The 17,832-nt window shown below is 45.5% G+C and overlaps 1 protein-coding gene across 1 annotated transcript in view; it reads left to right on the top strand.

The window, feature by feature from the left end:
* The first annotated feature begins 6,003 nt into the window (after positions 1-6,003).
* The window catches only part of CHMP1B (charged multivesicular body protein 1B), a 22,136-nt gene continuing 10,307 nt past the window's right edge, over positions 6,004-17,832 (top strand). Inside the window, exons 1-3 of the mRNA XM_019536274.1 lie at positions 6,004-6,145; positions 15,606-15,703; positions 17,136-17,282. Of these exons, the coding sequence (XP_019391819.1) occupies positions 6,130-6,145; positions 15,606-15,703; positions 17,136-17,282 (261 nt within the window). The 5' untranslated portion in view covers positions 6,004-6,129. The remainder of the gene's footprint in view (positions 6,146-15,605; positions 15,704-17,135; positions 17,283-17,832) is intronic.

Raw genomic sequence — 17,832 nt, 5'->3', positions numbered from 1 at the left:
ACCCATTTAGCAAGTTCGCTTTTTCCTGGGCGTCAGTTGTCAGTTGCCCCATCTGGTTTAGCAGGGGTCCAATGTTGCCCTTGCTTTTCCTTCAGCTCTCCACATATCTAAAAAAGGACTTTTTATTTTCCTTGATATTTGGAGCTAACTGGAGTTTAGTTTCTGTCAGTAAATTGCATAATGAGTATTTGGTGGCTTTGGGAGGCCGACTTCACAACATTTAGTGACCCTTTGGAGGCTTGGTGAATTTCTTGCTTTCAGGAGTTGGCAATACTAATCCTTTTCCGAGGTACATGCCTCTTCTCTACACCATACCGAACATAAGGTGAAGATGGAAGTTATGTTTGTCGTATCATCAGCCCCTTGAAAACGCTCTACAGTTGTGCCCTTACAGAAGTACACAGCTACAGAGTGCTTTAACAGGGCCCAATCCCACAACAATTTGAACCCCCATTACATGAGGGTTCAGATGAAGGTATTCCAAAGCAGAGCACTTCTAACAACTTGTGCCCACATCATGTACGCTGGGAGCAGAGCTGGGCTGACACAGCCCAGCCCTGCTCCTGGTGCTGTTTTCAGAATGGGGAGGTGGAAGGGAGTGGAAGGAGTTCTGTCTGGGGTTTTTTCAGCCAGCACTGTGGGGGGGAGAGGGGGAGTTGATTGGAGACCCACCAAAGTGGGGGCTCCAATCCACCCACCCTCCAGCGCCATCTGAAAAAAAAAAAACAAAAACCCAGACCAAGCGCCCTCCGCTTCCTCCGCCATTCCCATTCTGAAGATAGAGCCAGGGCTGGGAGGGGGAAAGGATGAGACTAGGGGAGAAGGGCTGCAGACTCACAGCTGCTTCAAATTCCAGCTGGATCCGCCAACCCCTAGGACCCAACAGTGAATGCCTGTTGTGTCTGGCAGATCACTGTAACTCGTGGTGCTTCCTGCGAAGTGCCATGAGTTACAGCGGGGAGTTGCACTTCTGTCTGCACCCATAATGTTCTGGAGTCCACTTCACAACCCAAGCACCAAGAAGTTAGATGTTGTGATGCCCAAAATTCTCTATCACCTCTAGGCCTAAAAAGCTTCTATTCTGGGAGTCTTTGCAGGTCTACATAGTTGTCAGTAATGTAGTGTGTTTGGAAGGCTCTTCATGTATTAAAAATGAGCAAGTAAAGTGCAATGAATAATTTATTGAGGCACTGTCCACAAACAGCTATGTTTTGCAAAGAGAGTCTTGATCCTATAAGCTGGTCCACGTAAAACATTTCAGCTGCACAGCTGCAGCTGTGTAGCTATGGGAATCTGTCTTTACTGAGCAGCTTCCCGGACAACAACCTTTTCCAATTTATTTGTCATACAATTTCAGTTGACAGTTCTTAGTCTGTAGATAGTTCACAAGCACCTGGTTGCAGATAGGTCAGTGTTAGTTAGTTTGTATTCAATGTATAGAACTCTCACACAGTTACTTTTATTCTTTAACCATAGCTCTAAAAATGAAGTTCACCTTAGAGGCTATTTTCCACTATATGCAAATCACACAGAACATTACAAAAATGATAAGTTTGTTCAAATGTGACAACTCCATGACTACAGAAAATAATTACATTACATGGTTTTTATTTCATAACATAGTGGAACTGAGTTTAGCTTTAGTATCATTTATACAATAATGTACACCCCTATGGTTAATTTAAATCAGTTATATAAAACCATGTTTCTCTGCACTTTGCATTTTAATTACATTTTATATTTTTTCTGTTAACCAGCAATATACCAAAAAAGGGCAGATATGTGCATTGTTTCAAGTTTTCAACATTTTCTCTTGGTTTATCAGGATTTGCTGTTACGGTCCTATCAAATTTAAATTGCATTACAACTAAAAAAGCATTAAAATATATTACATTTCCCTTCCTCAAATGAAACCATGACATCATGTCCTGAAATAATACCGAAGCAGCTAGCTAATACAATTTTAGGAAAAAATAAATACAATATAGGGAAGAGCAATAAAACAAATCCTAGCACTTTGTCTTTCATATATAGTGCTTCTTCTATCTTCATGTTCAAATGACTGTACTTAAAGTTTAATCTAAAATTGCCAAATTGCCAAGAAGTCCAATATTTTTGTAGGCCCTAGTTCAGTAAGGAATGTAAATACCTGCTTAAGTTTCAGTTTGTAAGTGATTGCATAAGTTTTAATAGGACATTTAACATACCGTACTAAAAATTAAGTATGTACTTAAGTGCTTTGCTTTTTAGGAGCTTCAATAAACTAAAAATATAGTTTGTTAACTGTGTATGGATCTCCCAAACTATTTTTATCCTAAGCTCAGCAATGATTCCCGTGCTGTTTTGACACAGGCAGTCCCAGTGTCACATTTACATTAAGAGAGTAAATATCTGACCATTTTCAAGGAAAAAGTCAAACTTTTTTTAATCATTGACTTTCCACGCTGTTCTGAATTGAAATCTGGCTTAAAGGCTTTTGTCTAGAAATTAGTATGTCTAATTTAGTTATGTTAGAGTGATGTTGTAGCCAGGATGCTCCACGGCCTGTATGAGAGGCAAGGATTTCATAGGGTGATATCCAGGGATCCAGGTATTGGAAAAATTGCGGTTCGTTTCTCTGGAGGCACGCGAAGAAATCTCAGACACACACTTATTAGCAGCACAAAAGGTGTATTTGCAAATAGGGTCGGAGCAGAGCCAAAGGACTCAGATTACTCCGAACCTCTGAGGAAATTCTCAGCTGGTATTTTATCCTTCCCCTCCTGGGCACGTGTGCAGAAACAGGAACTCTTACAGCTCATTTCCGTTTCATACAAACACGTATGTGGCTACGTCACTTCATCCATCGCATGTATATTATAATTAACTACTTAAGTATGCAGGGCGGATAAGTAAATATGCATCAGCTAATTGCGCACGCTCAGAAAGTTCTTTAGGTCACCAAGAGTTTAAATCCCGCCCCCCCTTTCAAGGACACAGTCAGTTGAATTCCAGCTTCTGTAATCTGCATGAGAAGGACCGGGGGAGTGTGGGGGAGGGAGTGATTTAGCATAAGAAAAACTGTAACAAGGCTGGCCAAGGAAAAAAAAGTCCTTGGCAGTGTTTTTTGCTTATCAGGTGTGAGATGCAAACTGTGCATTTCTAACAACACTCCATTTCTAACAATATTCTAACAATACTCCATTTCTAACACAGGTTTTCCATTTCCCACAGAAAAATGGAAAAAACCACAGATTATCCCTTTTAACCTAGAAAAAACATGGATTGTTCATTTTAACAGAACAACATGTGGATTGTTCATTTTTGCAAAGAGCTCCCTGCAGGCTGGTGGAGTTCCAGCCTGAAAGGGGATGGGGGAGTGAAAGGAGAGCGGTCAGGCAGGAGGCATTGGTGGCAGAAAGCAGGGCTAACAGGGCTTAGCACCCCCAAATGTGGGACAGTGGTAGGGCCGCAAGGCAGCCTGGCCATGGGCTTCCAGCGGCTGCAGCAGGGGTGGGGAGGGTCATGCACGCAGCAGTGAAAGAGGGAATGAGGCTAGGGCTGGGGCTGGGACAGGTGCTGCACAGCCAGGTTGGGGTGTGGGACTGAACTGCGAGTGGCTTGTCCAGGGGCTGTAGCTCCTGCTGCTACCTGCATCCCAGGAGCCATGGGGGAGGGGGTGCCCCAGATCTACGTGGGGCAGGGTAAGCTGCTGCTGTGGGCTGGGGCTGGGGCTGCACCAGATTCTTTCCATCGAGGAGGTTAGGCCAGGCTAAGCTCGGGGCGGGTGGCAGCAGTGGTGCTGGGAGTGGGGCTATGTGGGGGAGCTGCAGCCACTCCAATGTTCACCATAACCCCTCCCTGAGAACAGCCCAGGCCAGCCCCCCCCACACCGGGAAGAGCCGGGCCACAGCCTGTCCTCACTCCATGCGCAGATCATGGGCACATGGCCCCCATGCCCTCCGGGAGCAGGGGCTGGGGTGAGTGAGTCCTGCCTGTGCTGCACTCCCTCCCTTACTGCTGGGGCCTCGATCTTCCCTCCCACAAATCATTTTTTCTCCCTCCACCTCCACCTGGGGCAGTGCATGGAGCTTGGGGCCCAGAGCTGGAATGCACAGCCATAGGGCCCTGGTGGGGGCAGGGGTGGAGCTGGCTTCCCGCCACTGTGGTTGGAGAATTTTTGTGGCCATGGACAGTGCCTATTAATACTGCCACTCTCCCCTGCTGCCCAATTCCCAAATCCCAAATTTCATAGTTTCATAGTAGCTAGGGTCAGGAGGGACCTGAACAGATCATCTAGCCTGACTCCCTGCCATGGCAGGAACAAATGCTGGGTTCACAAAACCCCAGACAGGTGATCATCCAACCTCCTCTAGTTGTGTGCAGCTGGATCAGGGCTGGCCCAAGCCTTCTCCCCCCTGCCCTGATTTAAGACTGAATTAAGCCCCTTTCCCCCTCCAAGGCCAGGGTGGGGCCAGACTGCACCAGTTCCCTCCACAAGGCCAGATGGGCCCCAGAGCAATCTCCCCAGGAACTAAATCAGGACTACTGGCTGAGTCTGGCCCGTGGACATCCAACCCATGGGAGGAAAAGGTTGAACACCAGTGCTCTAAATCAGCTGTTCTTACCCCTTTAAAGACACAAGGCTCCCCTCCAAAAATGCCAAATGTCTTCTGACTACAAGAAAATAATAGTGCAGTTCTTCTGTTGCAGAGAGCTCAGGGAGACCACAGCCGGGCAGAATGCATTGGACACTAGGGATTCCTGCTTGCAATCTCTGGGTTTATGTGGTGAATCATGTTCAGGGATCCTGGTTTTCTATGATTAAAAAAAAAAAAATCCCCAATTTTTTGATGCAAAGAAGTAACAGAAAAGCCACATTTTTCCATGGTTAGGATGTTTAATTTTCATGACGGAAAAATCTCTTTTAATCTGAAAATTGGGGATTTATTTTTATCAGAGAAAACCGGGATCCCTGATCATGTCATATGCCCCGCAGGTGCTGCACAGTGTCAGCGCCTTGAAAAGATCTCAGGGCATCCAGCTGAGAAACAGCTCTGAGTCAGAGGGCCCTGACCTTGGCTAGAAACTAGCTCTGGAGTTACATATTTTCAAGCACTATGTTGCAGGTTGAATGTTTTTATAGCTGGACAGCCATTTTTACGGTGTGAACATTACTTGGCAGGACTGGCCAATCAATATTAATTGTGCCTTCATTGCGTAATATATGTAATGTGTGCCACAGGCCAAAAAGAACTACCTTGAAGTGGTTTAACCCCCACAAGGAGGCAGCCTGGCCCCTTTTAACTCCATATCTCCCAGGTGCTTGGGGCCTGCTTTGGGTTTCTCTCCTTTCGGGAAGAGGGCCCTGTGGCTGCCTGGGCAGAGTTGCCAGGTCTTAAATATTAAATTATCATATTGAAAGCTGAAAATGATCATATTTGCTGGAAAACTATCTTAGCCTGAAAAAATATGCAAACAGGTATGCAAATAAGTCTGCTTATAATTTACTTTCTATTGCTCACTGCAAATCTGCAGTGAATGAGAGCTGGGTCTCAAAGCAAGCAGCCCTAAGTGAGTCCAAAAGGCAGTTAAGGCTCTGAGAGTGATTTGAGTCTTGCTCCTACCGTACTAATTAGCTGCCTCGAAAATTACGGTAAATTTCGGAATGCAAAAATCTAGAACTCTTGGTTCCAAAACGTTACCTTTTATTAGACCAAGATAATAACCAAGAGTTCTAGATTTCTGTATTTCTTTTTGTCTCAGACCGACACGGCTACCACATACGTCCCCGGTATACTTTGAACGCTTTTGCTATTTTTGACCGTACTTCCTACAAGGGATGAAATTATCGTATAAATATGGTAATCATCGTACATCCAGCAACACTGCGCCGGCGTGGGGAGGGGCGCCACCCAGAGGCCGGGCCGGGCCAGTCCCACCCCACCCCTGCACGTCTGCCCCTTGCCGTCTCCGTCACGTGACCGGCACCCAAATCCCCGCCCCCCTGTGAGGGCTTTCGCTCCGGCCACGGCGGAAGTACCCGGCGCGTGACGGAAGCCGGAAGACGGAAGCCAAACAATCCCCGGAGCAGGGGCCGCGTCGAGCCGGAACGTCCCCTCAGCGCCCGCCCGAGGCGGTGCCGCCGCTATGTCCGCCATGGAGAGTATCCTTTGGGCCGGGCCGGGCCGAGCCGGGGGGGGGTGGTTCCTGCGCCTGGCTGGGGAGGGCCGGGCTGCCTGCCGCAGGGCCCATCGTCTGCCCCGGACCGCGCCTTCCCGCCGTCAGCGGCCCCGCGGTGCCGGGCGACACAGGCTGGGAGAGCGGGGGTGCGGCGCTAGTGCGGCCTCTGGGGGGAAGCGCCTAAGGCCTTTGCCCTGCCCCGGTGCTTAGATACGGCGGGAGGCAGGGCGGCTAGAGGGCATCCTTCCCCTGTCTGGTGGCCCCAGCAAGGAGTGAGGGTGTCGCCTCCCTGGGGAGTGGCTCGGCCTGTTGGGCAGGTGCTGCAGACTAGAAATGCTGGTTGGTTTGGAGTGGTGTGTGTGGAGGGAGGTGTTTGGGGTGGGGGGTGCATGAAAGCCCTGGGAGGCAATGTCTAATGACTTGACACTTGACGGGTCCAAGGTTGAGTGCGTCATTGAGGAAGTGCAAACTGAAGTGGGTGTGTCGGGCTGTTATTCAGAGCAACTGATATAAAAACTTACATCGCTTCTTACATGGTGGCTCTGATGGCTGATCTGAGCTCAGTCTGAGTGGGCACCTAAAGGGGTAAAGAGGCCCAGACTCCCTGTCCTTAGGCAGGAGGAATTTTAATTTCTCCTTCATTAACTGGATTGACTGACTGGCAGTGAGGTGGTGTTCTCATTTTAGAGCACAGAAGGAAACAAAGGGTGGGGGAAAGCAGCTATCTTAAAATATTAGGAGGAACAGAACATCAGGTCTGAGGCTGGTTGCCTCATTAAGGTAAATTATCTGCCTACAGACTTGGCAGTGTCAGCAGAGCTGGGGAATAATTCCTCACTTCTGGAATAATTTTAAGTATTTAGATTTAGGCAAGCACTTCAGTCTAATAATTTTCAAAATGAAGTAATAGTTTTCTTTAGGGACCAGCAAAAGATTTTCAGAAAAATGGAATTAGTTCTGTTAATTATGGTTTGCTGTATATGGTCAAGTAATGTGACAGATTTTTAATGCTTTCTGGATTTTTCCTTAATTATCAGGAATATGAAGTGTAGCTTTTCCTCATCTTGTTGGATAATCACTGAGAGACCTAAGGATATTGATTTTGAGCCATAAGGTCTGCATTGATAGGTGCATTTAAAAAGTCTGTTTAAAAGATGTCAACAAAAAATAAATTGTGGATGGAGAGAGAGCAATAGATGTAATAGACCTTGACTTCAGCAAGGCTTTTGGCACTGTTACCCACAATAGTGTCATTACTAAGCTAAGAAAATAAAGACTAAGTGAAAGTACTATAAATTGGATCCATGACTGGCTCATTGTCATCAGTGGCTCAGTGTCTGGTTGGGAGGAGGTATCAAGTGGGGGGTCCCCGGGGCTCCGTTCTGGCATGGTATTAACATCTCCACTAAAATTTGGATGCATGCCCAGCAAATTTGTGGATGACACTAAGTTAGGTGGAGTTATGGACGCTAAGGCCGGGTTCCAGAATGACCTGGAGAAATTGGAGAAATGATCTGCAGTCAATCAGATAAAATTAAAAAAAGGACAAGTGTAAAGTCCTGCACTTGGGAATAATTACGTGCAGTAAGACAAACAGAAGAATGATTGGCTAGGATGCAGTGCTCCAAATAAAGACCTGGGGGTTCTAGTAGACCAGGGATGATAAACTTATCTGGCCCTGTGGGCTGCATGAGTGGTGCAGGTGCAGTCTGTGGGCCAGACCAGACCCACACACTGGCCCGTGCACCAGGTCCAGTGTGCAGGCGGACTCAGTATGGCTGCTGCATGCAGGCATGTCCTAGACTGGCCCTGTGTGCTGCATGCAGCATGTGCTGGCTCCAGCCCTGTGTACTACATGCAGTATGGATCCAGACTGGTCCTGCACACTGGATTTTGCTCATTGGGCCAGTCTGAGGGCCTGATCCAGCCCAGCCCTGAATGCAGTGTGCAGAACCAGTCTGGCGCAGCCACCACATGCAACATGGATTGGCCCCATGTACCTTATGCAGTGCATGCACTGGCTTCAGCCCCTATGCCACATGCAGCTTGTGCCAGATGGTGTCTGCATGCCCCATGAAGTACATAGTGGCAGAAGCAGCTCGTACTGCATATGGTATGTGGGGCTGATTCAGGACCCAAAGGTAGCACTGTAGATGATAGGGCTGTGTGGGCCATGTCTTTTAACACTCCTGCAGTCAACTATACATGAAATGTGGGTCAACAGTGTTCTTGAGGCAAAAAAAAGCCAGTGGCATATGAAACTGTATGAACAGGAATGTCTCTTATAAATCAAGGGAAGTGATTGTTCCATTCCATTCAGTATTGGTTAAGCCTCACTTGAAGTACTCTGTCTAGTTTTGGGCCCAATTGGAGAGGGTCTAGGGAAAGCAGCAAAAATGATTGACGGCCAGGGAAGCATGATTTGGGAGGAGAGGCTGAAAGAATTAGGATTGTTTAATCTGGAGAAGAGAGGACTGAGGGGGGATTAGCTATTGATCTTCAAACACCTGAAGGTTGATTATTAAGAGGGTGGAAATGTACTGACCCCTACAACCAGAGAAAAGTCTTAGGAGTGGTGGCCTCAAACTGCAGCAGAAGAAATTTAAGTTGAAGACTAGGAGGAACTTTCTGACTATAGGGGTGGTCAAGCATTGGAACAGATTGCCTAGAGAAGTTGTGGAATCCCCGCCTCTAAAAAAAAAAAATAAAATAAAAAAAAATAAAAATAAAAATAAAAATTTCCAGAGCAGGTTAGACACTTGACTGGGATAGTTTAGTCTGGGATGATCCTGCCTTGAGCAGGCAGCTGGACTTAGATGATCTCTTGACATCCTTTCCAACCCTACTTTCCTATGAACATCTGAAACATTAATATGAAAAAAAAGAAATACTTTTTTTGTGGAGAAACATTTTGGGCTGCCTTTACACATTAAAGATGTAATCCTTTTTTAATCTTTGTTGTAAATTGGATTTATGATTTAATCTTTATTCCCATGATATTCAAATACAATGGATAAGTGTAGATACTTATGTACTTTGAATGAATTTGCAGGTTTCTTTATTGAGCTGTCCTGGTTTGTAATGTAGCAAACTGATAATCTAATTGGATTTATTGTATTGAGCTAAAAAACTCTACAAGAACATATTAAAACAGTCTGCTTTGTAAGCAGGGATCCAGGTTTTCTGTTTCCCATGGAAAAATGGAAATAAACACAGATATTCCCTTTTAATTGATAAAAACATGGATTTTTTTTTTCATTGTAATGGAGAAACGCATGGTTTTTCCACTTCTACAAAGAGTTCTCTACAGGCTGGCAGAGTTCCAGCCTGCAAAGGGCTGGGGGGAGCAGGAGAAGGATGATCAAACAGGGGGCACCATGTGCATGTATATGCATACAGATGCCAGGCAGCCTGGAGAGCAGCTCCTGTAGGGAAGTCTGGTCTGGGGGTATGGCAGGGCCCCTTTGATGCCTGCCACTTTAAGAGCAGAAAACAGGCAGCAGCCAGGTGCCTGATGAGGACAGCCATTTTGGATCCAGGGATATAAACTGGGCTGCAGTTTGCTGCAGGAGTAAGGAGGTAACATCAGGCTGAGAGGCTGCTGTGGCCATAGTCAGGAGGTAAGGTCAGGGGCTGTGGGGTGGAGGTGACTGCTTGTCCTGGGAAGATGTAAAAATACACCCTGCCAGGGAAGGGTGGTCTGGTGGGGCTCCTCGTGGCATGGGAGCCTCCAGGAAATGCCAGTTACCTGCCCAGTGAAAGGTGGGTTGGGGCACCATATAATTCCAGCCCTACATCACTAGTGGTGTTCTAATGAGTAGGGGGAGCCCAGGCTCATTAAAGAGCGCTGAGGCAGAGCTCAGGCCAGAGGAGGGACATGGGGCAGCACCCAGGTGGCACACTAAAGCCTGGGGGCACAAGTGAGACCCTGAATGAGAGAGGCAATGAGCACAGTGGCCCCATGAGTGGGTGAGTGAGGAGGCCCAGTGGGGCATAGTGGCCCAGCGAGGGGCCTATAGTTGTAGGATCACTCAATCAACGCTCAGGTGAGGGTAGCAGGAGACGCCCAGCATCCTGCACCGAGGCTGACCGAGGCAAGGAGAGCTAAGCCTGAAGCTGGGTGAGGCCAGGCAGGATGTGTGTGGCCCCTAGAAAGGGCAGTGTGAAAGGCTGGGTGAGAGCCAGCAGAGTAAATAGGACCATGGTAAGAGTGGGGTGGCATGTGAGCGGCCCTCTGGAGCTGTAGAGAAGAGCTACAACTGTATGCTCAGTTTTTCCAGCCATAGGCTGGAAAAGTAACACCAGAGTAACATCTGCAAGTCATGGCACCCGAGGAGGGGAAGTCTGAGCAGGTATTAGGCCTTTGTCAGCAGGGTGAATAATGGGTAGCCTCCTGCCTTAGTAACAACTCTCTCATATTTTTCCATCAAGGCATGATAGGTGAGCAAAGCAGTAAGTTACCCCAGGAGCAGGGCAGCCGGCAGAGGCCTGACGAGGTCACCTTGTTACGGGGGGGAAGAGGATTGAGGTCCCCATAGGAAGAGAGGAAGAGAATTGGGCAGGGCTCGGGCTGCTGCCCACCTGGGTGGTGCATGGGGCTTGGGACCCAGGCCCTGGGAGGGGAGCAGGATAGAGCTGCAGGTGGCTCATCCAGGGCGTGTTGGGGTGGGGCTGGCTCCCTGCTCCTGTGCGCACTCCTGGGTGGCGGGTAGGAGGATACATGCCCCCTAGATTTGTACACGGTGAGGTGGCGGGCTGCCTGCTGCAGGCTCAGGTCTCCCCAGCCTACTGCCCTCTGGGGCTTCCGCAACCCAGCAGATTGGATCTGGCATGGCAGGACAGAGTGGGGCCAGGCAAGGAAGTCCCATACTGACCTGGTGAAGCTTCCCCTGCCTGCCCAGTAGCAGCAGGGGCACTGGCACGCAGTTGTGCCCCGTGCTGCTGCCAGATGGACAGGGGCCGCCTCTCCAGGACAGTGCAGAGCTTGTGGCAGCAAGGAGCTTCCCTACCCGGCCCCACTCTGCCTTGCTGCACTGTATCCCACTTGCTGGGCTACAGAGGCCCTGGGGGAAGTGCGGCAGGGTGGGGAGCTTAAGCTGGTAGCCTGTACCCGCCCACAGGGGAGGGTGACTTGGGCTTCATGCTCTGCTCCCCGCTCAGGCCACAGCAGCCACCATCTCCCATGGGTGGCAGCCAGGGCTTGGATGCTGCTGTAGGGGGCAGGGACTGCAGACCCAGGTTCCTGGTCCTGTAGCCCTGGCAGCTGGTGGGCCCCCTCTGACAGGGCTGGTGAGGGGCAAGGTGTGGGGGAGTGAGGGATGGAGGGCACCAGCATGGCTGGGGGACTGTGGGTGGGGAGTGAGGGGCCTGGACCTGCATCCTGTTCAGTGAAGGGGGCAGGGGGAGCTCTGATTTTTTTTCCATGATAAAACCCAAAATCTAATACTAAAATGTATAGGTATTTAGAATTTATTTTATTATAGTGATTGAGGCACTGGTAATCTTCCAAGTTACTTTAAAGTTGTAGATATATCAATAAAACATTTGTGTTCAGTTACACACGCACATGTGCGCATTTCATTTTAATCATAGATTTTGGGGGTTTTATCAAAAAATTTGTGGGTTTTTTAATCGGAGAAGACCAGGATCCCTGTTTATAAGCCTCTTTGACATCAGCCCTAGTTTATGTAAACCCACAGAGAGATGGTCAAGTCAAAATCTAGCAAAACTTGTACTTGTTTTTCTAATATGGAATTAAAACAAAATTGTATGAAACCAAAATTTGTACTGATGAGGATAGGAAGATCCTAGGTTATAAGGACAAAAATGCCTAAAATTCTAGGAGATTTGTACACCCATTTGGTGTTCTAGAGTTAAATTTTAGATAATTATTTTGTAGGAACCCATGGTTTGGCTGTATTAAAAAAAAAAAAAAAAAAAAAAAAAAGCAATGGGTCAGATTAGATTGTCATACTGGTCTGTTCTGGCCTTAATTCTGTAAAGGCTAAACATGAGGGAAGCAGTTATTCAGGTTATTTAAAGGAGCTAAATAATTGACAGTAGATTGTATCTTGCTGTGAAGTTGTTACCATACTGCCAGCTTACCTCACATATTCAGATAAATATGGTTAACTACTGCTAGATAGGCTACTGCTTCCTACATTTTACGGGCAGTGAACAGATGGACTGATTTCCTCAAGGATATACAGAACATTTAAAGCAGAAGAGCAAGCTGAGTCCAGATAACCTAATTCCCAGACCAGTTCTGTAATCACAAGATCATCCTTTTACTTGCCTATGTATCCCTGCAAGTCACTGATAAAAACCAATTAGTGGTTTGGGACAATTATGGCACACTGTTCCTTGGTCTTCCCAAGACACCTGGATTGGCACAGTATGTGTTTCTCAGGACTCTGGGCATTTGTGGCAGGGCACTATTTGTGCCTGCCACTTTAAGGGCCTGGAGCTGGCAGCTGCCAGGTGCCTGATGAGGGCAGCCATTTTGAATCTGGGGCTGCCCATATAAACAGGGCAGTTCTGCTGCTGGAGGCCAGAGGGCTGCTGGTGTCATCTGGAGGTAAGGGAGGAGATGTAGGGGATGGTCAGGAGGCTCTTGGTCCTGGGCGTGACCTAAAACTGCACCCTGCCAAGAGTGGGTGGCCTGGTGGGGCTCTCAGTGGTGTGGGAGCCCCCAGGAAATACCAAGCCAGTTACCACCCTGGTGAAAGGTGGGTCATGGCGCCTTAACCCCTAGCTCCCACAACCAGGTGGGTTCCCCTTTGTAGGGTCTGGAGGGTAGATCCCTGGAGAAAGGCCTGAGTCTATGGCCTCACTTTCTTTCTGGACTTCTCCTGACTGGTCAATGCTGGGGCCAGGACCGGAAGGGTCAAAGGGCCAGGAGCCCACTGCAAGAGACACCCAAGAGCTGAGCGTCTGGGGTTCTGACTGGCCTGGAGTTGGGCCAGGGCTAGTGAGCCGGAGGTCCCGGAGGGACCACACCCAGAAGGGGAAGTGGTTCAGGGGGCTATGTTGCCCAGGATGAAGGCGGAATAGGCTGCTGGAGGAGAGGAATCTAGGAGAGGTTCAACAGTAAGATTCTGGGGCCCAGTGAGGGGCCGGTGATTGTGAGAACATCTGGATGCCATCGGTGAGGGTTGGGCTGCTGTGTAGGGAAGGAAGGGAGTCGCAGATAGCGCCCCCTGGCATCAGAGCGGGAAATGGGCAGCCTCCCGCTTAATTACATCATTAACTAATTAATTCCAACAAGGCGTGGCAGGCGGTTAACCCAGGAACAGGTGGGTGGGCTACAGTGAGAGTGCCCCTGAGAAGGCTCCCTGTTACAGCATTCCACAACTGAACTTTTGAATTGAAGTTGTTCTAAATTATTACTCAAATGGTGGTTTTATGCACAAGCTACAGTGTGGAATTTACTGTAGTAGGGTTTTTTTCCTAATGGTTTGTGTGGCTTTCTGTTTATTACAGCAATATGGCTTTTAAAAAATACACATTTTAAAAAACTTAGTATTCTGTACTTCACAGTGATACAAGGACCTCTTCTAAAATTTGAGTTTTCTCCTTTAAAAAGTGCATTTTGGTGTGTTCCCTTCTTTCTGGTATAATGTATTTTATGTAGTGTTAAGAATTTATGTAGTGTGTTTTTAATACGAATTTTTGATTGTACAATTTGAACATTTTAGAATATAATCTTTGGATTTATTTTCACCATTAGCTTGAGTTTAGTACATGTGCAGTGGTTTAACTGGAGTGAGTGACTGCACTGTGAAAACAGTTCAGGCAGTGATTGGATTAGCAGCTGAGTTGTTGCAATTTGAGCTGCTGCATAACCCCTGTATTACCAGCTGAGTGCCAGCAGCACTCAAGCATCAGCCCACCCACTCTCTCAAGCCAGCTAGTTTGAGCTTGAAATACCACCGCTTACCTCCTGTTAAAGACTTGTAAAGGGACAGATATTGGGTTAAGGGTAAAACTAGAGTTAAAGCTTAAGCCAAAAAAAGATGAGCCCTTAGAAATACCAGCTATATGTTTTGGAAAAATATTTCCGCATTGTAAAGGTGACTGTTTGGAAGAGGCTTAATGTGCATAATCAAAATATTCAGTTGTATAGCTGAAGACTTCTTGAGTTTTTCTGTAATGGTAGGAATATGGCCATGATCTTAAGGCCTTGTACACCAAATTTACACTCCTAGTAAAAATGAGAAATCAAATGTTTATCATTTACCGTAATGGAATAGTATTGCATTGGTATACCATCTGTTTATTAATGTAAACACTTACATATCATTGGCTACTGTCCCAAATTACAGGTGGATATAAATTGAGGTGAAAGAATTATGTAGAAGTTATTCTTAAAATTGCAGCAAATAATCCATTGTCTCTTGAAAAAGAAAATATCTGTGTAAATTTTTTTTTTTTTTACTCTTACTTATGTGTAATAGAGTTAATTGCTTTCCTAAAGGACTAAACTCTGTCTTGTAATTACTTGGTGATCCATATTTTCCAGTCTTGTATTTTTATTACATGTCTGAATAAAAATCATTCTGGTTATTAGAAACATTGCTAAGTAAATACTGTTCTAATTATTTTTAAATGAGGGTGATGTAAAATGCTTTTGAGATCTAGTGAGCTAGGTATTTGATTAGCAGAGTTTGAGAATAATGCTATTTTGTTAAATAATTTGTGGCAAAATGTACGTCATCTGATTTATAACACCTTGTCATCTCATTTACCATATATTTTACCACATATAATAAATAAGATTTCTCTTCTATCTCTTCGTGTTCCTGATGTAAGCGGGTATATGATGAATCCCTAATCTTACAGGTACATTTTTATTCCAATTTGCCATAACTTGAACCTGCACATTCTGTTTATCTGTGTTGGTTCATGTCACGATAATCATTATTTGAGCCAGAGAGACCATGTACTTAGGATGGATTTTAAAATGAAAACTCTGTACTTGCATGCATACTGGAGTTGGAATTTTCAGAATCTGTTCCTGTAGAGTTTGGCAGTGATTCTCTATTTAAGCTAAGCAATTTTGTTGTTGGCTTCTTAATACCAAGCATCATATGAATTCTAGAGATTAGTGTTCTTTACTCGTTTTAACTAATCTGAAGTTAGTTGTGTCTTTTTCTAAATTAAGCCATTTTGTGCTCTGAGTTGGTTTCAGAAAACATTTGTCTAAAACATGGTTTTAACCTGGAGCTCAGAAAGTGACTTGGACTACTTAAAGATTGAAATGTAATAAACTAGCTGAGATGCTTTGGTGTGCAAATGAAAGATGCAGTCCTAACAATATTACAATTTACAGAATGTGTTTTATAAAGAAAATACAAATGTATACTGGGATACCAAATCCAGCAAGGAAACGTGTGAATTTTTTAAACATTGAGCATTTTGATGATCCTTAACTTGCACTGTAGAACACCTCTTTAACCTGAAGTTTGCTGCAAAAGAACTTAACAGGAATTCAAAAAAGTGTGACAAAGAAGAAAAGGCTGAAAAGGCCAAAATAAAGAAGGTTAGTAATGAAGTATTTTACAGTTTTTTGCTAGGAAAATATTTCATACTAGCCTACCAAACTCGCCCTGGGATCTGAAAGTCAAGCTGGGTTTCTTCTGAGCAGTCTGCCATAAGATTTGATGTTGACAGTTTCTGAGCACCTTCTGTGTAGAATACCATATTTACCTGAATCCAAAGCAACTTTTAATTGAAGATGACCCCCTAGTAATTAGTTTCTGTACATGAAGAATTATATATTTGTTTAGAATTTTCCATGTATAGAATCCAATAACCTGGGGGGGTGGGGAGCGCATCTTAAATTCATCCCTTTTACCGCTGTAACAAGTGGCAGCAGGGGATTCAAGTGGCCTGCCCCCGGCACTTCGATCTTCCTTCTCTCCACCATTGGTGCCTATGCCCTCCTTCCCCTGTTCTATCACATCTTCCACACCTTGCCCCCTGCCGTTTTCCCTGGTGCCTTGCCCTCCTGCCACTTTCCCCTCCCTGCTGGTGCCTGCCAGCCACTTGCCCTGCCTGTCCCCATATGATGACTCCAGCTCTTGCAACTCAGGGTAAGCAACAGCATAGGCACAGGGCAGAGGCCGTGTGAGCCAAGTGGTGGATGGCCTTGTAGTAAAATCAAAGATGAGGGGCTTCTTTCTCCCCATGTTGAAAATGAAAAAAAAACACCTCATCTTGGAGTTGAGTAAATATAGTTAAGTATCAGTTGAGAAGCCAAGTGAATTTCATGGAGTCTCAGACCTTGTTGTGGGGTGGGGGAGCTCTCTTTTAATATGCTTTTTGGTCAATTAGAAATATTAAAAACATTTAAGCTTATTTAAGAGCTTTATTTAGGGTTTTTAAAATAATGAGATTGGTATTTCTGGATAAAAGGGTGGTCAGTGTTGGGTCATTCACATGGTGGAAAAGTCTCTCTGAAGGGGAAGGTCTTGCAGTGTTTGCTAAAATTTGTGGCTCCTCAGTACTAGTTTTTGCTTTTTCAGTGTGAGTCATAGTGGATATCGTTGACTATGGGATGTTTCATAATGGATGACAAAATTCTATCAACAGAAACAAGGAGTGGTGGTCTCAAGATGCAGCAAAGAAAGTTTAAGTTAGATATTTGGAAAAACTGTCTCACTAGGAGGGTAGTAAAGCACTGAAACAGATTACGCAGAGAGGTTGTGGAATCTCCATCCTTGGAGGTTTTTAAGACCCAGCTGCGCACAACCTTGGCTGGAATCGTCTACTTTGAGCAAGAGGTTGGACTAGATGAACTCCTGAGGTCTCTTACAAAATTAATTTTCTATGATTCTGTCCTAACTGATGCATCAGAAGGAATAGCACTGTTTTGAAAAGCTTAATACCACTGGGTTGTTAATGAAGATTAGCAATAGTTGAAATGTTTTAGTTTTTAGCAATAGTTGAAATGCTTTAGTTTGTTTAAACAGGCAATCCAGAAGGGTAATACGGAAGTTGCAAGAATACATGCAGAAAATGCAATCCGACAGAAGAATCAATCAATCAACTTCTTGCGCATGAGTGCCAGAGTAGATGCGGTAGCAGCAAGAGTACAAACTGCAGTAACAATGGGCAAGGTAAGCATGTTTTTAAATACAAACACTAAAGTAAACAAGGCCCTTACTTGTCAGTAGCCTTCCCTAATTCAGTATTTTACAGATGAAGTCCCAGGCTCATTATGAATACTTGGCATAAAGTTCCACGGTAAAGCAAATGTTGTAAAAAGCTGTAAGTTGTCAGGATTGCAGTGAATGTTTAGCCATCATGTTTGTGGCATCGCTGACTTTGCATGCTTCTTTTAGTACCGTTATGATACAGCATCTCCTGTAAACGCAGTTAGATTTGTTAGTGTAGTTGGATGGAAGGCAGGGTACATTTGAACCTTGTAAACTAAATCAGATATGCTCCTATGTGACAACCAACATATTGCATGGTTCATTTACTTTAATCTAGTGTTCTCTATTGCACAAGATTCTTTTAAACATTGTTCCCTTCCCCTTTCAAAATTAGGGTTGGCAAGCCCTATTTTTTGGACCAGTCAAAGATGATAGCAATTTTACCAAAAACCCCTACATTTTTGTAGTTTTCTTGACAAATGCATAATGTAACAGTTTTTTGACACATTTA

Source organism: Crocodylus porosus, unplaced genomic scaffold (genome assembly GCF_001723895.1).
Source record: "Crocodylus porosus isolate Cpor-Errol unplaced genomic scaffold, CroPor_comp1, whole genome shotgun sequence".
NCBI classification, from domain to species: Eukaryota; Metazoa; Chordata; order Crocodylia; family Crocodylidae; genus Crocodylus; species Crocodylus porosus.
This window is presented reverse-complemented; position numbering and strand designations above follow the sequence as displayed.